Source organism: Entelurus aequoreus, linkage group LG12, assembly GCF_033978785.1.
Source record: "Entelurus aequoreus isolate RoL-2023_Sb linkage group LG12, RoL_Eaeq_v1.1, whole genome shotgun sequence".
Taxonomy (NCBI): Eukaryota; Metazoa; Chordata; class Actinopteri; order Syngnathiformes; family Syngnathidae; genus Entelurus; species Entelurus aequoreus.
In genome coordinates this window covers 62,241,585-62,266,010 of record NC_084742.1, presented here as the reverse complement: position 1 = coordinate 62,266,010, position 24,426 = coordinate 62,241,585, and the positions used below count along the sequence as shown (strand labels likewise).

The 24,426-nt window shown below is 34.8% G+C and overlaps 1 protein-coding gene across 1 annotated transcript in view; it reads right to left on the bottom strand.

Annotated features, from left to right (window-relative positions):
* Window positions 1-24,426, bottom strand: part of itih5 (inter-alpha-trypsin inhibitor heavy chain 5) — a 51,479-nt gene that overhangs the window by 83 nt on the left and 26,970 nt on the right. The window contains exons 11-16 of the mRNA XM_062066389.1: window positions 15,608-16,248; window positions 10,242-10,295; window positions 6,369-6,485; window positions 959-1,336; window positions 627-898; window positions 1-11 (exon numbers count right to left, since the gene is read on the bottom strand). The exon at window positions 1-11 is cut by the window's left edge and continues 83 nt beyond it. Of these exons, the coding sequence (XP_061922373.1) occupies window positions 645-898; window positions 959-1,336; window positions 6,369-6,485; window positions 10,242-10,295; window positions 15,608-16,248 (1,444 nt within the window). The 3' untranslated portion in view covers window positions 1-11; window positions 627-644. The remainder of the gene's footprint in view (window positions 12-626; window positions 899-958; window positions 1,337-6,368; window positions 6,486-10,241; window positions 10,296-15,607; window positions 16,249-24,426) is intronic.

The window sequence follows — 24,426 nt, the reverse complement described above, 5'->3', positions numbered from 1 at the left end:
ACGCTGACAGACTGGGAATAAAACACGCTGGTCACTCCCAAGTTCTTTTGGATGACGTATACAGACCCCAAAAGCAGTGAAGTTGTCACGTTGTGTAAATGCTCAATAAAAAGAGAACACAATGAAATCCTTTTCAACTTATATTCAATAGAATAGACTGCAAAGACAAGATATTTCATGTTCACACTGAGAAACGAGATTCTTTGCAAGTATTAGCTCAACATGTTTTTAAAAAACGGTCACCCTCAGTGTGACCTGTATGGCTGTTGACCAAGTGTATTCACTTGTGTGTGTGAAAAGCCGTAGATGTCATGTGACCGATACCGATAATTTCCAATATTACATTTTAAAGCATTTATCGGTTGATAACATTGCCAGTCCGATATTATCGGAAATCCCTATTTGAGTGTGCCCCGGGACCCTCTGTAGTGGAAAAGTTGGGTAAAAAAAGATAAAGAACCCCTGCTAAAAACAAACATTTTATTTACACGTATCAAATGATTACAGTATCAAAATCTTAGTTAATTATAAAGTTCATTACGTAATAAAAACTGAGAGTACTAACTTCGGTAGCCTTCTACAGTCCAGTACCAAACGGGCGGTGTGAGTGCAGATAAAAAGGGTACCTGTTAATGAGCGAGACCTCACGCCCGGTTGGATCCGTGCGCCGGCTCCCCCGTGTCAAACATGTGCGGCGCCACATAGTCCTGGTACTGTCCGTCTATGAGCTTGGCGCCGTTGTTCCTGGCGAACCAGCAGTCCACGCTTTGAGCGCCGCTGTAGATGCGCCGCCTCTTCCGGACCACCGGCACCGAGCGGCCCCTCACCTTGAGGAGCGCCGAGGGCTCCCCGTCCTTTTCTCCTGCGGCCAGCGCCACCTCCTCGTACAGGAACTGACCTGCAAGGAGGTGAGAGGTCACGAGCGGACCAAAAATGACACGAGGTGGGCGCCGCCTACCCAGGAGGCCGTGGCAGCCGCGTGACAGCCCCTTGCTGTCCTGGACGTAGAAGCCCAGGTGGTCTCTCTGGTGGGGGGCGGGGTTCTTGTAGCGGTGCAGCAGGATCACGAAGCTGACGCCGCCGCCGACGCCCACCGTCACGTTGGACTTGGCCGCGATGGCCACGGAGAGGGCGCCGCTGTCCACGGAGACGCTGGAGCGGCAGGGCAGCACCAGGCGATCCCGCCCGTCCAGGATGACCTTGTTGGGCGTCACCTCGATGTAGGCGCGCCGGGGGCGGTCCACCACGATGGTGATGGTGCTGAAGTATGTGCGCCGGTGCTTGTGGCTGCCGGGCGGGGGCGGGGCGCCGATGAGTTTACCGTTCACCGTCACGCCTGAAGAGAACACCTTGAGAATTGTGGCTCACTACCAGGGCCGGAACTAACATCATATTTAGCAATTTCCTGTTCAAATATGTATCATATTTGCATCCATATCATATATGCAGTATATATATCTTCATATTTGCCCCAATCAATATGAGGTTGAAATATGTATCATATTTGCATCACTCCATATCATATTTGCGGTAAATATATCATCATATTTGCTCCAATCAATATGATGTTCAAATATGTATCATATTTACATCACTCCATATCATATTTTCAGTAAATATATCGTCATACTTGCACCAATCAGCATGATATTCAAATCTGTATCATATGTGCAACAATCCATATCATGTTTGCAGTAAATGTGTCATCGTGTTTGCAGTTGCACCAATTAATATGTATCATATTTGCATCCATTATATGTTTGCAGTAAATATATTGTCATATTTGCACCAATCAGTATGATATTCAAATCTGTATCATATGTGCAACAGTCCATATCATGTTTGCAGTAAATGTGTCGTGTTTGCAATTTCAACAATCGATATGTATCATATTTGCATCCATTATATGTTTGCTGCAAATATATCATCACATTTGCACTAATCAATATGTATCATATTTGCATCCACAACAAGTTTGCAGTAAATGTATCGTCATATTTGCAACAATCAATATGATGTTGAAATATGTATCATATTTACATCACTCCATATCATATTTGCAGTAAATATATCATCATATTTGCACCAATCAGTGTGATATTCAAATCTGTATCATATGTGCAACAATCCATATCATGTTTGCAGTAAATGTGTCGTCGTGTTTGCAGTTGCACCAATCAATATGTATCATATTTGCATCCATAACATGTTTGCAGTAAATATATTGTCATATTTGCACCAATCAATATGATGTTGAAATATGTATCATATTTACATCACTCCATATCATATTTGCCGTAAATATATCATCATATTTGCATCAATCAATATGATGTTCAAATATTTATCAATTTGATGTTCAAATATGTATCATATTTGCATCCGTAACAAGTTTGCAGTAAATGTGTCGCCATATTTGCAACAATCAATATGATGTTCAAATATGTATCATATTTACATCACTCCATATCATATTTGCGGTAAATATATCATCATATTTGCACCAATCAGCATGATATTCAAATCTGTATCATATGTGCACCAATCCATATCATGTATGCAGTAAATGTGTCGTCGTGTTTGCAGTTGCACCAATCAATATGTATCATATTTGCATCCAGTATATGTTTGCAGTAAATATATCATCATATTTGCCCCAATCAATATGTATCATATTTGCATCCATAACATGTTTGCAGTAAATATATCATCATATTTGCAACAATCAATATGTATCATATTTGCATCCATAACATGTTTGCAGTAAATATATCGTCATATTTGCACCAATCAATATGATGTTCAAATATGTATCATATTTACATCACTCCATATCATATTTGCAGTAAATATATCATCATACTTGCATCAATCAATATGATGTTCAAATATGTATCAATTTGATGTTCAAATATGTATCATATTTGCATCCGTAACAAGTTTGCAGTAAATATATCGTCATATTTGCAACAATCAATATGATGTTGAAATATGTATCATATTTACATCACTCCATATCATATTTGCGGTAAATATATCATCATATTTGCACCAATCAGCATGATATTCAAATCTGTATCATATGTGCACCAATCCATATTATGTTTGCAGTAAATGTGTCGTCATGTTTGTAATTGCAACAATCAATATGTATCATATTTGCATCCATAACATGTTTGTAGTAAATATATTGTCATATTTGCCCCAATCAATATGTATCATATTTGCATCCATAACATGTTTGCAGTAAATTTATTGTCATATTTTCCCCAATCAATATGTATCATATTTGCATCCATTATATGTTTGCAGTAAATATATTGTCACATTTGCCCCAATCATCCATCCATCCATCCATTTTCTACCGCTTATTCCCTTCGGGGTCGCGGGGGGCGCTGGAGCCTATCTCAGCTACAATCGGGCAGAAGGCGGGGTACACCCTGGACAAGTCGCCACCTCATCACAGGGCAAATCAATATGTATCATATTTGCATCCATAACATGTTTGCAGTAAATATATTATCATATTTGCCCCAATCAATATGTATCATATTTGCATCTATAACATGTTTGCAGTAAATATATTATCATATTTGCACCAATCAATATGTATCATATTTGCATCTATAACATGTTTGCAGTAAATATATTATCATATTTGCCCCAATCAATATGTATCATATTTGCATCCATAACATGTTTGCAGTAAATATATTATCATATTTGCCCCAATCAATATGTATCATATTTGCATCCATAACATGTTTGCAGTAAATATATTATCATATTTGCCCCAATCAATATGTATCATATTTGCATCTATAACATGTTTGCAGTAAATATATTATCATATTTGCCCCAATCAATATGTATCATATTTGCATCCATAACATGTTTGCAGTAAATATATTGTCATATTTGCACCAATCAATATGTATCATATTTGCATCTATAACATGTTTGCAGTAAATATATTGTCATATTTGCCCCAATCAATATGTATCATATTTGCATCTATATCATGTTTGCAGTAAATATATTGTCATATTTGCACCAATCAATATGTATCATATTTGCATCTATAACATGTTTGCAGTAAATATATTGTCATATTTGCCCCAATCAATATGTATCATATGTGCATCCATTACATGTTTGCAGTAAATATATTATCATATTTGCCCCAATCAATATGTATCATATTTGCATCTATAACATGTTTGCAGTAAATATATTGTCATATTTGCACCAATCAATATGTATCATATTTGCATCTATAACATGTTTGCAGTAAATATATTATCATATTTGCCCCAATCAATATGTATCATATTTGCATCTATAACATGTTTGCAGTAAATATATTATCATATTTGCCCCAATCAATATGTATCATATTTGCATCTATAACATGTTTGCAGTAAATATATTATCATATTTGCACCAATCAATATGTATCATATTTGCATCTATAACATGTTTGCAGTAAATATATTATCATATTTTCCCCAATCAATATGTATCATATTTGCATCCAATATATGTTTGCAGTAAATATATCATCATATTTGCCCCAATCAATATGTATCATATTTGCATCCATAACATGTTTGCAGTAAATATATTATCATATTTGCCCCAATCAATATGTATCATATTTGCATCTATAACATGTTTGCAGTAAATATATTGTCATATTTGCACCAATCAATATGTATCATATTTGCATCCATAACATGTTTGCAGTAAATATATTGTCATATTTGCACCAATCAATATGTATCATATTTGCATCTATAACATGTTTGCAGTAAATATATTGTCATATTTGCCCCAATCAATATGTATCATATTTGCATCTATATCATGTTTGCAGTAAATATATTGTCATATTTGCACCAATCAATATGATGTTTAAATATGTATCATATTTACATCACTTCATATTATATTTGCAGTAAATATATCATCATATTTGCATCAATCAATATGATGTTCAAATATGTATCCATTTGATGTTCAAATATGGATCAATTTGATGTTCAAATATGTATCATATTTACATCCATAACAAGTTTGCAGTAAATATATCATCATATTTGCACCAATTCATATCATGTATGATATTCAAATCTGTATCGTATGTGCACCAATCCATATCATGTTTGCAGTAAATGTGTCGTTGTGTTTGCAATTTCAACAATCAATATGTATCATATTTGCATCCATAATATGTTTGCAGTAAATATATTGTCATATTTGCAACAATCAATATGATGTTGAAATATGTATCATATTTACATCACTCCATATTACATTTGCTGTAAATATATCATCATATTTGCATCAATCAATATGATGTTCAAATATGTATCAATTTGATGTTCAAATATGGATCATATTTTCATCCATAACAAGTTTGCAGTAAATATATCGTCATATATGCACCAATCGGTATGATATTCAAATCTGTATCATATGTGCACCAATCCATATCATGTTTGCAGTAAATGTGTCGTTGTGTTTTTAATTGCACCAATCAATATGTATCATATTTGCATCCATGTTTGCAGTAAATATATTGTCATATTTGCACCAATCAATATGATGTTCAAATATGTATCATATTTACATCACTCCATATTATATTTGCGGTAAATATATCATCATATTTGCATCAATCAATATGATGTTCAAATATGTATCCATTTGATGTTCAAATATGTATCATATTTACATCCATAACAAGTTTGCAGTAAATATATCATCATATTTGCACCAATTCATATCATGTATGATATTCAAATCTGTATCGTATGTGCACCAATCCATATCATGTTTGCAGTAAATGTGTCGTTGTGTTTGCAATTTCAACAATCAATATGTATCATATTTGCATCCATAATATGTTTGCAGTAAATATATTGTCATATTTGCACGAATCAATATGATGTTGAAATATGTATCATATTTACATCACTCCATATTACATTTGCTGTAAATATATCATCATATTTGCATCAATCAATATGATGTTCAAATATGTATCAATTTGATGTTCAAATATGGATCATATTGTCATCCATAACAAGTTTGCAGTAAATATATCGTCATATTTGCACCAATCAGTATGATATTCAAATCTGTATCATATGTGCACCAATCCATATCATGTTTGCAGTAAATGTGTCGTTGTGTTTTTAATTGCACCAATCAATATGTATCATATTTGCATCCATGTTTGCAGTAAATATATTGTCATATTTGCACCAATCAATATGATGTTCAATTATGTATCATATTCAAATATGTATCATGTTCATGTTTAGTTTCCACATCGTCATCATAACGTGTCATGGGTGTTGTACCAGAAAAGCTGTGATCGGAAACGAGGCGCAGGACGTCTCCCGGCTCGCCGTTGATATTGAAGCAGACGGCCATCTTGCTGAGAGGAAAGTCCACCACAAAGTGAGGGTCACCGTCCGCTGAAATGAACAACAGTTCGTGGGTAAGAAGCTACTTAACCAACAGGATAGGAAGATAGGCGAACACACTTCTACAAAGCTGAAAATATCTTGTGGCGTACCCTCAGGGATCAATACTAGGACCAGAATTGTTCAATCTCTATATAAATGACATTTGTAAAGTTAGTTAAAGTTAGTTTTATTTGCAGATGACACAACTGTGTTTTGTTCAGGAGAGAACACACAGAAGATAATACAAATAATAACAGAAGAAATGAACAAATTAAGAAGATGCTTTGACAAAAACAGACTATCTTTGAATCTCAGTAAAACTAAAATAATGCTAGTTGGTAACAGTAGCAGAGAAACACAAATACAAATAGACGGAGTAAATATTGAAAGGCTCAAAGAAAACACATTTTTGGGTGTAATAATAGATGATAAAATGAATTGGAAACCTCATGTCAAAAATATGCAACAAAGTAGCAAGAAACACGTCAATAATGAATAAAGCAAAACTTGCTCTAGACCAGTGTTTTTGTGCCGCGGCAACCCGGCTTTTTTGCCGATATTCCGATATTGTCCAACTCTTAATTACCGATACCGATATCAACCGATACCGATATACAGGCACGTGCACACATAGGGCCCTATGGGTGCCTGAGCCCCTGCCCTTTTTTGCCTCGTCTTAAAAAGTGCCCTCTGCCTGTGTGGGTGTGTTTTTTGTTTTTGTTTTGTTTTTTTCTTGAAACAACATTAATAAATTCCTGTCAGGGATGTAAAAAACAGAAAAAAAAAAAAAAAACAGCGGTACAAAAACTCCACGTTTTCTTGTAATACCGGGTTGTTTGAGCCCGCCGCTTCCGCCAGAGAGCAAGTGAGAGAGAGAGAGAGAGAGAGAGAGAGAGAGAGAGAGGGTGAGTGAGTGAGTAAGTGAGAGGAGAGAGAGCCAAGTTACTGCGCCCCTGAGACGTGACAGTGGAGCAACTTGAACCTGTGAGTTATGTTATGGTCTAGTCGCCGTCCACTTATTCAGCATCTAACATGGGTAATATTTCAGAAAAACGCTGTATTATTCTATTAGTCAATGTGTCAGCTTCTGTTTTTGTCGGACTCGGAGCACGGCGCATCAATTGAGCACGGCACATCAAGTCCGCACAGAGCAGAGCGAATCGTGCAGGACAGGAAGTAATGTACAAAATACAAAATAAAACACCGGGTTAATTTTCAAAATAAAATGCACTGTGTTTACAGCGGATCACATTTCTCTCACAGTAGAGTTTTAGATATAAGGTTATTGCAACTTTGCTATTACTGTGTGGGTTAACAAAATAATAATAATAATAATGATAATAATAACAATAATAATAAGAAGAACAATGATAATAATAATAATTATTATTATTATTATTAATAATAATAATAATTTCAGCATTCTGGGGATATAAGATGTAGGTTATCTGTTAGGAATATTACCATCTGTGTTTAAACTTGATTCATGTTGATTATGCCTGCAGCACAATGCCAAAAAAAGAAAGGATACAGCCCTCTACTGGCCCCTGGTCCATATTTTTGGCCCTGTATTGCGTTTCAGTTGTTTAGTCTGAGCATTAAGTGAGATAGACCATAAGTTACAACTTGATGGTGTTTTCATCAAGTTAAGGGAAGAAGGACAGATTTTAACATTGAATTTTTTTACATTTGGGTATTTATTTTTGTATTATTTTTCAAAGTTCATGTTGCACTGTTCAATGTTCAATATTAAAGTGCTTATTTTTAACAATAAATAGCCTAATAATAAACCAGTGTTTTGTTGCTTTTCATGTCTTCCAAGCCTATGATAATGTGAATTAACTCATTATGACCATAATTTGTTGACACAAAAGAAATGGCAATCACTTTTACCTACAAAGGACACACAGTTAGTAGTAGTTAGCTTCCTATTAGCAAATTTAATTTTACATTAATTTCCATATTGTGTAAAGGACCAAAAAAAAATAATTCCTGCCCTTTTCTGACTTTGAGCCCCTGCCCCTCTATAATCATGTGCACGTCCCTGCCGCTATATACAGTCGTGGAATTAAAACATTATTATGCCTAATTTGGACAACCAGGTATGGTGAAGATAAGGTGCTTTTTGAAAAAAAATTTATTACATAAAATAAGATACTTTTTTTTTTTTTTTAAAAACATTTTCTTCAATAAAAAAGAAAGTAAAACAATATAAAAACAATTACATAGAAACTAGTAATGAATGAAAATGAGTAAAATTAACTGTTAAAGGTTAGTACTATTAGTGGAGCAGCAGCACGCACAATCATGTGTGCTTACGGACTGTATCCCTTGCAGACTGTATTGATATATATTGATATATAATGTAGGAAGCAGAATATTAATAACATAAATGTATAACAGTATATATAACAGTAGAAGCTTTTAAGTCCCATCTTAAAACTCATTTGTATAATCTAGCCTTTAAATAGACCCCCCCTTTTTTAGACCAGTTGATCTGCCGTTTCTTTTCTTCTCTCCTCTTCTCCCCTGTCCCTTGCGAGGGGGAGTTGCATAGGTCCGGTGGCCATGGATGAAGTGCTGGCTGTCCAGAGCCGGGACCCCGGGTGGACCACTAGCCTGTGCATCGGTTGGGGACATCTCTGCGCTGCTGACCCGTCTCCGCTCGGGATGGTTTCCTGTTGGCCCCGCTGTGGACTGGACTCCCGCTGATGTGTTGGATCCACTGTGGACTGGACTTTCACAATGTTATGTCAGACCCACTCGACATCCGTTGCTTTCGGTCTCCCCTAGAGGGGGGGGGTTACCCACATATGCGGTCCTCTCCAAGGTTTCTCATAGTCATTCACCGACGTCCCACTGGGGTGAGTTTTTCCTTGCCCGTATGTGGGCTCTGTACCGAGGATGTCGTTGTGGCTTGTACAGCCCTTTGAGACACTTGTGATTTAGGGCTATATAAATAAACATTGATTGATTGATAAATAAACAACCCTTTTGTGTAAATGAGACTAATTTGTTTTAAATTAAATCAACATAAAAAACACAAGATACACTTACAATGAGTGTAAATGGGGGAGGGAGGTTTTTCGGGTTGGTGCACTAATTGTGAGTGTATCTTGTGTTTTTTTTATGTTGATTTAATCCATCCCATCCATTTTCTACCGCTTATTCCCTAAAAAATACAAAAATAAAAAACGATACCGATAATAAAAAAAACGATACCGATAATTTACCGATATTATCGGACATCTCTATTCATTATTTATTTGTTCACTGTTCTGTTACAGAGAACAAGGAAATGGGATAAGATGGCTATGGTATGAAAAGGGGTAGGATTAAATAAGCTCTGCTTCTTCCTACTCCTTTTCGGAGGTGCTGTCATGAAACAACTAGAAATATGTGATGCAGTACATTGTATCGTACATGCGTGTTCCACATAAACTGAACAGTTTTTAATACGCAGTACACACATCCTTGATCTTTGCCTTCGTATGAAACAGAACTTGTTTATTTATTCTTTTTGATGTATTATTTGCCGAGTCTATCCATCTTAAGGCTGTGAGAAGCCAGCAAGATAAAGAGCAGTGTGATGACAGAGCGACTGTAATAACAGGGTAATTAGCCTCCTTGTTCTTTGCTGTAACACAAACGCCTCACTCCCAATTAGACCCTCGGCTCTGGTTGTGGTGGCCGTGTGAAGCGGCGTGCAAATGACAGGCTGGAGGTGTGCTGTGCGAGCACTTTAATGGAAGAATGTGGCGTCACCTGATGTTTTGGAGATGGTGACAGACTTCTTGGCGGGTCTCCTCTCCACTTGGCCTGCGAGTAGGAGAGAATGCATGTTTAGTTTCCTGTCGGCCTGATGCATCGTTCTTCCTGCTCTGCAGCACCGTGGAACAGGGGTGAGATCATATAAACTCAGGTTCTTCCCACTCCTTTTGGACGTGTCCAACATTAAAGTGGGATTGTTTTCTTGTGCTGTCAGATTGTCATATGATTCCATTTATATTGTATGTATACCGTATTTTCCGGGCCACAGGGCGCACCGGATTATAAGGCGCACTGCCGATGAGCGGGTCTAGTCAGGTCTATTTTCATACAAAAGGCGCACCGGACTATAAGGCGCACTTAAAGGGGTTATATCAGGGGTGTCAAACGTAAGGCCCGTGGGCCGGATCAGGCCCGTGAACAGGTTTTATCTGGCCCGTGGGATGAGTTTACTAAGTATAAAAATGAGCCGAAATTTTTGAATGAAAGAAACTGCTGTTTTAATTGTGTCCACTAGATGGCACAATAGCAATTATTTGTGTCTTTCTAGATTATGCTACATATGTAAAAAAAAAAATAAATAAATAAACCACACGATGTAAGCAAACTACATAAATAACATCCTGTAATTTGATTTTTATATTATTTTTTTAATAATAATAATAATAATAGATTTTATTTGTAAAAAGCACTTTACATTGAGTAAACAACCTCAAAGTGCTACAGTGTATTAAAAAAATAAAATAAAATAAATAAATTAGAAAAAAATAAAAAGATAATAAAAAAGAAATAAAAACTAGAACAGCCAAATAGCTAAAACTAGTATGCATACATCTAAAAAAAAAAAAAAAAGGCTTTTTTTAAAAAAGAAGGGTTTTCAAGCCTTTTTTAAAAGCATCCACAGTCTGTGGTGCCCTCAGGTGGTCAGGGAGAGCGTTCCACAGACTGGGAGCAGCGGAGCAGAAAGCCCGGTCTCCCATTGTTCACTGAAGTTGTCTTTATTTTTAAGTTATCGTGCCGTGATTTCACCAGTCCGGCCCACTTGGGAGTAGATTTTTCTCCATGTGGCCCCCCATCTAAAATGAGTTTGACACCCCTGGGTTATATCATGATTTTTTTCCAACTTAAAAAGACTTCCTTGTGGTCTACATCAGTGTTTTTCAACCTTTTTTGAGCCAAGGCACATTTTTTTGCGTTGAAAATATCCAGAGGCACACCGCCAGCAGAAATCATTGAAAAACGAAACTCAGTTGACAGTAAAAAGTCGTTGTCGCAATTGTTGGATATGACTTTAAAGGCCTACTGAAATGAAATTGTTTTATTTAAACGGGGATAGCAGATCCATTCTGTGTCATACTTGATCATTTTGCGATATTGCCATATTTTTGCTGAAAGGATTTAGTAGAGAACATCGACGATAGAGTTCGCAACTTTTGGTCGCTGATAAAAAAAAAGCCTTGCCTGTACCGGAAGTAGCGTGACGTCGCAGGTTGAAAGGCTCCCCACATTTCCCCATTGTTTACACCAGCAGCGAGAGCGATTCGGACCGAGAAAGCGACGATTACCCCATTCATTTGAGCCAGGATGAAAGATTTGTGGATGAGGAACGTGAGAGTGAAGGACTAGAGTGCAGTGCAGGACGTATCTTTTTTTTCGCTCTGACCGTAACTTAGGTACAAGCTGGCTCATTGGATTCCACACTTTCTCCTTTTTCTATTGTGGATCACGGATTTGTATTTTAAACCACCTCGGATACTATATCCTCTTGAAAATGAGTCGAGAACGCGAAATGGACATTCACAGTGACTTTTATCTCCACGACAATACATCGGCGAAGCACTTTAGCTACGGAGCTAACGCGATAGCATCGTGCTTAAATGCAGATAGAAACAAAAGAAATAAGCCCCTGACTGGAAGGATAGACAGAAGATCAACAATACTACTATCAGGAGACACCGAACCAAACACTGGACCTTTAACCACACGGTTAATGCTGTGCCGCCTGTCGAAGCCTAGCAATGCTGTTGCTAACGACGCCATTGAAGCTAACTTAGCTACGGGACCTCGTCAGAGCTATGCTAAAAACATTAGCTATCCACCTACGCCAGCCAGCCCTCATCTGCTCATCAACACCCGTGCTCACCTGCGTTCCAGCGATCGACGGCGCGACGAAGGACTTCACCCGATCATCGATGCGGTCGGCGGCTAGCGTCGGATAGCGCGTCTGCTATCCATCTCAAAGTCCTCCTGGTTGTGTTGCTGCAGCCAGCCGCTAATACACCGATCCCACCTACAACTTTCTTCTTTGCAGTCTCCATTGTTCATTAAAGAAATTGCAAAAGATTCACCAACACAGATGTCCAGAATACTGTGGAATTTTGCTATGAAAACAGAGCTTTTTGTATTGGGATACAATGTGTCCCAATACTTCCGCTTCAACCACTGACGTCACGCGCATACGTCATCATACATAGACGTTTTCAACCGGAAGTTTAGCGGGAAATTTAAAATTGCACTTTATAAGTTAACCCGGCCGTATTGGCATGTGTTGCAATGTTAAGATTTCATCATTGATGTATAAACTATCAGACTGCGTGGTCGCTAGTAGTGGCTTTCAGTAGGCCTTTAAAGCATAACCAAGCATGCATGACTATAGCTCTTGTCTCAAAGTAGGTGTACTGTCACCACCTGTCACATCACGCCCTGACTTATTTGGACTTTTTTGCTGTTTTCCTGTGTGTAGTGTTTTAGTTCGTGTCTTGCGCTCCTATTTTGGTGGCTTTTTCTCTTGAGCGATATTTCCCGCATCTACTTTGTTTTAGCAATCAAGAATATTTCAGTTGTTTTCACCCTTCTTTGTGGGGACATTGTTGATTGTCATGTCATGTCCGGATGTACTTTGTGGACGCCGTCTTTGCTCCGCAGTAAGTCTTTGCTGTCGTCCAGCATTCTGTTTTTGTATTCTTTGCAGCCAGTTCAGTTTTAGTTTTGTTCTGCATAGCCTTCCCTAAGCTTCAATGCCTTTTCTTAGGGGCACTCACCTTTTGTTTATTTTTGGTTTAACCTTTTTACCTGCACCCTGCCTCCCGCTGTTTCCGACATCTACAAAGCAATTAGCTGCCACCTACTGATATGGAAGAGTATTACACGGCTACTCTGCCGAGCTCTAGACAGCCTAGACACTCAACAACAACACATTATTTGCAGACTATAATTACTGGTTTGCAAAAAAATATTTTTAACCCAAATAGGTGAAATTAGATAATCTCCCACGGCACACCAGACTGTATCTCACGGCACACTAGTGTGCCACGGCACAGTGGTTGAAAAACACTTGTCTACATAACATGTGATGGTGGTTTTTTGGTCAAAATGTTGCATAGATGATGTTTTACAGATCATCTTCAAGTCGCTTTCTGACAGTCGCTTCAGGATGCGCCGTTTGGTGGGCGGTCTTATTTACGTGGCTCACCTTCGACAGCGTCTTCTCCCCGTCATCTTTGTTGTAGCGGTGTAGCGTGCAAGGCCGGGAGTGGAAGAAGTGTCAAAAGATGGCGCTAACTGTTTTAATGACATTCAGACTTTACTTCAATCAATAACGGAGCAGCATCTCCTCATCCGTGGCTCACTAGTGCAACAACAACAAGGCCGGAAATGTGTCCCGTGAAAAACCGTCCAACCGGAACTCTCTAATAACTAAAGTTCCTTGGGTGAATAATGTAAACTCACTACACCGGTATGTTTTAGTGCTTTTATAGCGAGTTTACTGACAGATATAAGTAAGAACTTTACACTACTTTATATTACACTGCAAAAACTGAAATCTAAGTAAGATGAAATATCTCAAATAAGGGTGATATTTGCCTATTTTCTGTCTGATAAGATAATTCTTCTCACTAAGCAGATTTTATGTTAGAGTGTTTTACTTGTTTTAAGTGTTTTGATCCTCAATGATCTCAGTAAGATATTACAGCTTGTTGCTGAGATTTGATGACCTATATTGAGTAAAACATGCTTGAAACTAGAATATCAACTGTTGCAAAGCTGTGTCATCAACACTCACAAGTATAAAACCACTTTTTTAATGTAATCATTTCTTATTTCAAGCATGAAAAAAAAAAAAAATCATGATGGCGAGCGCATATCATTATGTCAAGATAATGGCACTAGCATTTACTTCATTTAAGAATATTTTTCAACATATTGAGCAAAAAGGTCTCTTTTTTTTTCTATCAAGAAAAGTGCACTTGTTATTAGTGAGAATATACTTATGTTAAGGTATTTTGGGGTTCATTGAAGTTAGCTAATTTGACTTGTTTTGGAAAGTCTTGACAAGCCAAATTTTCTTGTTCTATTGGCAGATAATTTTGCTTAGTTCAAATAAAATACCCCTCATTTTTGGTTTTTTTGGTTTCTTGTTTTTGAACACTGACTTTTTGCGGTGTAGACAACGGCACATTATTACGATTATTGATTTGCTGGGTATAACACATGGCACACTGACAAAGCTTAACCTATTGTTACTATAACAATCTACAAGGTTAATGTAGGTTGCTTCTCTTTCTTCCCCTCCATTTTTCGGCATTCTTTCGTATCTCAAGTCATCATTACGTATATGTATTGTTGCATTTGAACAACTGTATTGTTGATAATAAAGGTAAAGTATTGGTATTGTTTATTATCAATAGCGCTATTTCTATTGGTATTGGTTTTGCTCCATTTGTAGTGTAATAATGTTCATTGTCATTTCTGTATTATTTCTTATTTTTGCTAACTGCTTATTTGCTATTTCTTTTACCATCATATTTGTACATGTCGTATTTGCTGATGTTGCTCTATTGTTGTTGTTGTATTTGCTGTTGTTGTTTTTGTCTCTCTGTCTAATCCCCCTCTTGTCCCCATAATGTCTTCCTTTTTTTTCTCTTTCTATCCCCTCCTGCTCCGGCCCGGCTGCACCAAATGATAATATAAATATATTTAATAAAGTCAAATACAAATAAGGCAACAAGAGAAGTATCCTACACTTCTCTTTTGTCAAGTAAATCTGAACAGCCGATATGGGCATCTACATCTGCTATATGATTTGCCTGAAAAGCTGGACAGGACAAAAAAAAAAAAAATAATAAGTAAAAAATAAAAATAAAAATAAAAATAAAAAAAAAGATTATTGACTTGCAAAAAATATTTTTGGGACCAATTAGGTGAAGTTGCATAGTTTCCCACGGCACACCAGACAATATCTCACAGTGCGGCACAGTGGTAGGAAATCACTGGTCCAGAAAATAGGGTAATAGTACCAAAGCACATTAATGGAAGAGAATAATTGACAGGTGATTTGTAACGATGGCTCCAGGTGATCTTACCGATGTTGTTGCGAAGACTTGAACTCTGTCTGTCATCTTCTTTCTGCAAAATCCCCCCCTCTTCGTCGCCCGGCAGCTGATTGCCGCCGCCTGGCGTGACGTCGGACGTGGGCGCCATGGTGCCGTCCGCCAACGCCTCGGGCTTGTCCACCAGCATGTTGGTGAGGGGGGTGAGGAAGTGATAGGTCATTGACAGATTTGCGGCCTGCTGGACGAGCTCTTCTCTCCCCCTGCTGGTTGGACTACGCAGGCGCGAGCGCAGCTTCTCCTTGACGCTGAGGAAACCCCACACCCGTTCCGTAAAGTGGCTCGCCGTCCAAGCCAGAGTGTCTCCCCATCCCTGCGCGGGGCCCGGGCTCCGAGAGCCCGCCTCCACCGCCGCCTTCACATGCTTCTCCGTTTCCGACTGCCGCCGCCGTAGTGGCACGTCGGCCTCCAGGACCACGGTCTTGTCGTCGTTGCTGGCCGTCACCTGCACGTGGAGGGACTCGGCGCTCCGGTTGCTCAGCTTGCCGGCCACGACCAACTCCGAGCCGTTGAAGTAGTTGCGGAAGAGATGCTGCGTGACGTGTTCCACAGAGTCCTCCGCGTAGTCGATCCTGATGTCCGACAGCAGCGGTGTTCCGATCTCCTCGTAGAACCTGGACAAGGGACAGAATGCTTGTCAACTGTGTCCAATCTACTCTGACTTTTAGTTTGTCAAACACAAACTAATCCAGTTCAAGACAACTTAAAAAGTAACCGTATTTTTCGGAGTATAAGTCGCACCGGCCGAAAATGCATAATAAAGAAGGGAAAAGACATTTAAGTTGCACTGGAGTATAAGTCGCATTTTTGGGGGAAATTTATTTGATAAAAGCCAACACCAAGAATAGACATTTGGAAGGCAATTTAAAATAAATAAAGAATAGTGAACAACAGGCTGAATAAGTGTACGTTATATGAGGCATAAATAACCAACTGAGAACGTGCCTGGTATGTCAACGTAACATATTATGGTAAGAGTCATTCAAATAACTATAACATATAGAACATGCTATACGTTTACCAAACAATCTGTCACTCCTAATCGCTAAATCCCATGAAATCTTATACGTCTAGTCTCTTACGTGAATGAGCTAAATAATATTATTTAGCTCATTCACTAATTAGGTGTTTAAAGATAATACAAGCATGTTTAACACATATAGTTAATATTGTTAACAACTTAAAGGTGTTTAAAGATAATGCAAGCATGTTTAACACATATAGTTAATATTTTTAACAAGTTAAAGGTGTTTAAAGATAATACAAGCATGTTTAACACATATAGTTAATATTGTTAACAAGTTAAAGGTGTTTAAAGATAATACAAGCATGTTTAACACATATAGTTAATATTGTTAACAAGTTAAAGGTGTTTAAAGATAATGCAAGCATGTTTAACACATATAGTTAATATTGTTAACAAGTTAAAGGTGTTTAAAGATAATGCAAGCATGTTTAACACATATAGTTAATATTGTTAACAAGTTAAAGGTGTTTAAAGATAATGCAAGCATGTTTAACACATATAGTTAATATTGTTAACAAGTTAAAGGTGTTTAAAGATAATGCAAGCATTTTTAACACATATAGTTAATATTGTTAACAAGTTAAAGGTGTTTAAAGATAATGCATGCATTTTTAACACATATAATTAATATTTTTAATAATTTAAAGGTGTTTAAAGATAAAACAAGCATGTTTAACACATATAGTTAATATTGTTAACAAGTTAAAGGTGTTTAAAGATAATACAAGCATGTTTAACACATAGTTAATATTGTTAACAAGTTAAAGGTGTTTAAAGATAATACAAGCATGTTTAACACATATAGTTAATATTGGTAACAAGTTAAAGGTGTTTAAAGATAATGCAAGCATGTTTAACACATATAGTTAATATTGTTAACAAGTTAAAGGTGTTTAAAGATAATACAAGCATGTTTAACACATAGTTAATATTGTTAACAAGCTAAAGGTGTTTAAAGATAATACAAGCATGTTTAACACATATAGTTAATATTGTTAACAAGATAAAGGTGTTTAAAGATAATACAAGCATGTTTAACACATATAGTTAATATTGTTAACAAGATAAAGGTGTTTAAAGATAATACAAGCATGTTTAACACATATAGTTAATATTGTTAACAAGTTAAAGGTGTTTAAAGATAATACAAGCATGTTTAACACATATAGTTAATATTGTTAACAAGTTAAAGATGTTTAAAGATAATGCAAGCATGTTTAACACATATAGTTATATTGTTAACAAGTTAAAGGTGTTTAAAGATAATACAAGCATGTTTAACACATAGTTAATATTGTTAACAAGTTAAAGGTGTTTAAAGATAATGCAAGCATGTTTAACACATATAGTTAATATTGTTAACAAGTTAAAGGTGTTTAAAGATAATGCAAGCATGTTTAACACATATAGTTAATATTGTTAACAAGTTAAAGGTGTTTAAAGATAATGCAAGCATGTTTAACACATATAGTTAATATTGTTAACAAGTTAAAGGTGTTTAAAGATAATACAAGCATGTTTAACACGTATAGTTAATATTGTTAACAAGTTAAAGGTGTTTAAAGATAATGCAAGCATGTTTAACACATATAGTTAATATTGTTAACAAGTTGAAGGTGTTTAAAGATAATACAAGCATGTTTAACACGTATAGTTAATATTGTTAACAAGTTAAAGGTGTTTAAAGATAATACAAGCATGTTTAACACATATAGTTAATATTGTTAACAAGTTAAGGTGTTTAAAGATAATACAAGCATGTTTAACACATATAGTTAATATTGTTAACAAGTTAAAGGTGTTTAAAGATAATGCAAGCATGTTTAACACATATAGTTAATATTGTTAACAAGTTAAAGGTGTTTAAAGATAATACAAGCATGTTTAACACATATAGTTAATATTGTTAACAAGTTAAAGGTGTTTAAAGATAATACAAGCATGTTTAACACGTATAGTTAATATTGTTAACAAGTTAAAGGTGTTTAAAGATAATACAAGCATGTTTAACACGTATAGTTAATATTGTTAACAAGTTAAAGGTGTTTAAAGATAATACAAGCATGTTTAACACATATAGTTAATATTGTTAACAAGTTGAAGGTGTTTAAAGATAATACAAGCATGTTTAACACGTATAGTTAATATTGTTAACAAGTTAAAGGTGTTTAAAGATAATGCAAGCATGTTTAACACATATAGTTAATATTGTTAACAAGTTGAAGGTGTTTAAAGATAATGCAAGCATGTTTAACACGTATAGTTAATATTGTTAACAAGTTAAAGGTGTTTAAAGATAATGCAAGCATGTTTAACACATATAGTTAATATTGTTAACAAGTTAAAGGTGTTTAAAGATAATGCAAGCATTTTTAACACATATAATTAATATTTTTAATAATTTAAAGGTGTTTAAAGATAAAACAAGCATGTTTAACACATACAGTTAATATTGTTAACAAGTTAAAGGTGTTTAAAGAAAATACAAGCATGTTTAATACATATAGTTAATATTGTTAACAAGTTAAAGGTGTTTAAAGATAATGCAAGCATGTTTAACACATATAGTTAATATTGTTAACAAGTTAAAGGTGTTTAAAGATAATACAAGCATGTTTAACACATATAGTTAATATTGTTAACAAGTTAAAGGTGTTTAAAGATAATACAAGCATGTTTAACACATATAGTTAATATTGTTAACAAGTTGAAGGTGTTTAAAGATAATACAAGCATGTTTAATACATATAGTTAATATTGTTAACAAGATAAATGTGTTTAAAGATAATGCAAGCATGTTTAACACATATAGTTAATATTTTTAACAAGTTAAAGGTATTTAAAGATAATACAAGCATGTTTAACACGTATAGTTAATATTGTTAACAAGTTGAAGGTGTTTAAAGATAATACAAGCATGTTTAACACGTATAGTTAATATTGTTAACAAGTTAAAGATGTTTAAAGATAATACAAGCATGTTTAACACATATAGTTAATATTGTTAACAAGTTAAAGGTGTTTAAAGATAATACAAGCATGTTTAACACATATAGTTAATATTGTTAACAAGTTAAAGGTGTTTAAAGATAATACAAGCATGTTAAACACATATAGTTAATATTGTTAACAGGTTAAAGGTGTTTAAAGATAAAACAAGCATGTTTAACACATATAGTTAATATTGTTAACAAGTTAAAGGTGTTTAAAGATAATACAAGCATGTTTAACACATAGTTAATATTGTTAACAAGTTAAAGGTGTTTAAAGATAATACAAGCATGTTTAATACATATAGTTAATATTGTTAACAAAATAAATGTGTTTAAAGATAATGCAAGCATGTTTAACACATATAGTTAATATTTTTAACAAGTTAAAGGTATTTAAAGATAATACAAGCATGTTTAACACGTATAGTTAATATTGTTAACAAGTTGAAGGTGTTTAAAGATAATTCAAGCATGTTTAACACGTATAGTTAATATTGTTAACAAGTTAAAGATGTTTAAAGATAATACAAGCATGTTTAACACATATAGTTAATATTGTTAACAAGTTAAAGGTGTTTAAAGATAATACAAGCATGTTTAATACATATAGTTAATATTGTTAACAAGATAAAGGTGTTTAAAGATAATACAAGCATGTTTAATACATATAGTTAATATTGTTAACAAGATAAATGTGTTTAAAGATAATGCAAGCATGTTTAACACATATAGTTATATTGTTAACAAGTTAAAGGTGTTTAAAGATAATACAAGTATGTTTAATACATATAGTTAATATTGTTAACAAGATAAATGTGTTTAAAGATAATGCAAGCATGTTTAACACATATAGTTAATATTTTTAACAAGTTAAAGGTATTTAAAGATAATACATGCATGTTTAACACATATAGTTAATATTGTTAACCAGTTGAAGGTGTTTAAAGATAATACAAGCATGTTTAACACGTATAGTTAATATTGTTAACAAGTTAAAGATGTTTAAAGATAATACAAGCATGTTTAACACATATAGTTAATATTGTTAACAAGTTAAAGGTGTTTAAAGATAATACAAGCATGTTTAATACATATAGTTAATATTGTTAACAAGATAAAGGTGTTTAAAGATAATACAAGCATGTTTAATACATATAGTTAATATTGTTAACAAGCTAAATGTGTTTAAAGATAATACCAGCCTGTTTAACACATATAGTTAATATTGTTAACAAGTTAAAGGTGTTTAAAGATAATGCAAGCATGTTTAACACATATAGTTAATATTGTTAACAAGTTAAAGGTGTTTAAAGATAATACAAGCATGTTTAACACATATAGTTAATATTGTTAACAAGTTAAAGGTGTTTAAAGATAATGCAAGCATGTTTAACACATATGGTTAATATTGTTAACAAGTTAAAGGTGTTTAAAAATAATGCAAGCATGTTTAACACATATAGTTATATTGTTAACAAGTTAAAGGTGTTTAAGATAATACAAGCATGTTTAACACATATAGTTAATATTGTTAACAAGTTAAAGGTGTTTAAAGATAATACAAGCATGTTTAACACATATAGTTAATATTGTTAACAAGTTAAAGGTGTTTAAAGATAATGCAAGCATGTTTAACACATATAGTTAATATTGTTAACAAGTTAAAGGTGTTTAAAGATAATGCAAGCATGTTTAACACATATAGTTAATATTGTTAACAAGTTAAAGGTGTTTAAAGATAATGCAAGCATGTTTAATACATATAGTTAATATTGTTAACAAGTAAAAGGTGTTTAAAGATAATACAAGCATTTTTAACACATATAGTTAATATTGTTAGCAAGTTAAAGGTGTTTAAAGATAATACAAGCATTTTTAACACATAATTAATATTTTTAATAATTTAAAGGTGTTTAAAGATAAAACAAGCCTGTTTAACACATATAGTTAATATTGTTAACAAGTTAAAGGTGTTTAAAGATAATGCAAGCATGTTTAACACATATAGTTAATATTGTTAACAAGTTAAAGGTGTTTAAAGATAATACAAGCATGTTTAACACATATAGTTAATATTGTTAACAAGTTAAAGGTGTTTAAAGATAATGCAAGCATGTTTAACACATATAGTTAATATTGTTAACAAGTTAAAGGTGTTTAAAGATAATACAAGCATGTTTAACACATATAGTTAAAATTGTTAACAAGTTAAAGGTGTTTAAAGATAATACAAGCATGTTTAACACATATAGTTAATATTGTTAACAAGTTAAAGGTGTTTAAAGATAATACAAGCATGTTTAACACATATAGTTAATATTGTTAACAAGTTAAAGGTGTTTAAAGATAATACAAGCATGTTTAACACATATAGTTAATATTGTTAACAAGTTAAAGGTGTTTAAAGATAATGCAAGCATGTTTAACACATATAGTTAATATTGTTAACAAGTTAAAGGTGTTTAAAGATAATACAAGCATGTTTAACACATAGTTAATATTGTTAACAAGTTAAAGGTGTTTAAAGATAATACAAGCATGTTTAACACATATAGTTAATATTGGTAACAAGTTAAAGGTGTTTAAAGATAATGCAAGCATGTTTAACACATATAGTTAACATTGTTAACAAGTTAAAGGTGTTTAAAGATAATACAAGCATGTTTAACACATATAGTTAATATTGTTAACAAGTTAAAGGTGTTTAAAGATAATACAAGCATGTTTAACACATATAGTTAATATTGTTAACAAGTTAAAGGTGTTTAAAGATAATACAAGCATGTTTAACACATATAGTTAATATTGTTAACAAGTTAAAGGTGTTTAAAGATAATACAAGTCCGTATAAGTTGCACCCCCGGCCAAACTATGAAAAAAACTGCGACTTATAGTCCGAAAAATACGGTAAATAGCATGAAAATGGTCAGATCTCTGCCTATTCACACATTTTCTCTCAAAAAATAGACAGTTTTTCCCCCCAGGAAACCCATCTCTTTCACTCCAACTCTCCTATCATTTAAAGTAGGAGTTCTCAACCTTTTTGACCTTGGGGCCCAACTTTTCCACCACCGGGGCCCACTCAACTATTAATACTCTTGGTTAGCGATGTCCGATAACATCGGACTGCCGATATTATCGGCCGATAAATGCTTTAAAATGTAATGTCGGAAATTATCGGTATCGGTTTCCAAATTATCGGTATCGGTTTCAAAAAGTAAAATGTATGACTTTTTTTAAAACGCCGCTGTGTACACGGACGTAGGGAGAAGTACAGAGCGCCAATAAACCTTAAAGGCACTGCCTTTGCGTGCCGGCTCAGTCACATAATATCTACGGCTTTTCACACACACAAGTGAATGCAAGGCATACTTGGTCAACAGCCATACAGGTCACACTGAGGGTGGACGTATAAACAAGTTTGACACTGTTACAAATATGCGCCACACTGTGAACCCACACCAAACAAGAATGACAAACACATTTCGGGAGAACATTTGCACCGTAACACAACAGAACAAATACCCAGAACCCCTTGCAGCACTAACTCTTCCGGGACGCTACAATATACACCCCGCTACCCCCAAGCACCCCACCTCAACCCTGCCTCTCTCAGGGAGAGCATGTCCCAAATTCCAAGCTGCTGTTTTGAGGCATGTTAAAAAAAAATAATGCACTTTGTGACTTCAATAATAAATATGGCAGTGCCATGTTGGCATTTTTTTTCCATAACTTGAGTTGATTTATTTTGGAAAACCTTGTTACATTGTTTAATGCATCCAGCGGGGCATCACAACAAAATTAGGCATAATAATGTGTTAATTCCACGACTGTATATATCGGTATCGGTTGGTATCGGAATCAGTAATTGAGAGTTGGACAATATTGGAATATCTGCAAAAAAGCCATTATGGGACATCTCTATTCATATTCAAAGTCCTCATGTGTCCAGGGAAGTAATTCCTGACTTTATAAACATAATATACATTTTTAAAAAAACGAAAGTTGTTGTGATGCCAAAAAATATCGACGTAATCATAGTAGTATCGACTAGATACGTGCCTGTACTTGGTATCATTACAGTGGATGTCAGGTGTACATCCACCCATGGCGTTTGTTTACATTGTGACGCCGGTGAGCTATTGTATCCTCCTACAGTGTGTAGTGAAGCATGTTTAGCTATTCCTCATCCTGCAGTGATAATGGTACTTGTAAGAAACTTACTTCATTTGTCGCCATGGAGACGAGGATTAGTGATTTAGAAGTAGTTAAAACACTGCCGACTGCGGATGGACGTTAGTTGCTAGCGTTTCAGTGTTATAACTTCACCTTTATCGTTAGTTTTTAAGCCAAAATGCGTCCGTTCTCCCTTTTCTGTCTACACACTGTGTCTGCTTGTAAGTACTCCGTGATTGTGCGCTGCCGAACATGCTCCTCTGCACATTAACCAGCAATGTCACGACGTGATTTCGGCGCGGGCGCGGAGGGGTGCAGGGCCGGTACGTTCAGGGACAGTATAGTACCGAAAATTATTCATTAGTATCGCAGTACTATACTAATACCGGTACACCGTGAAACCTTATTTCAGAGTATCAAAAATACAAACCCCGTTTCCATATGAGTTGGGAAATTGTGTTAGATGGAAATATAAAGGGAATACAATGATTTGCAAATCATTTTCAACCCATTTTCTGTGCTACAAAGACAACATATTTGATGTTCAAACTCATAAACTTTTTTTTTTTTTGCAAATAATCATTAACTTTAGAATT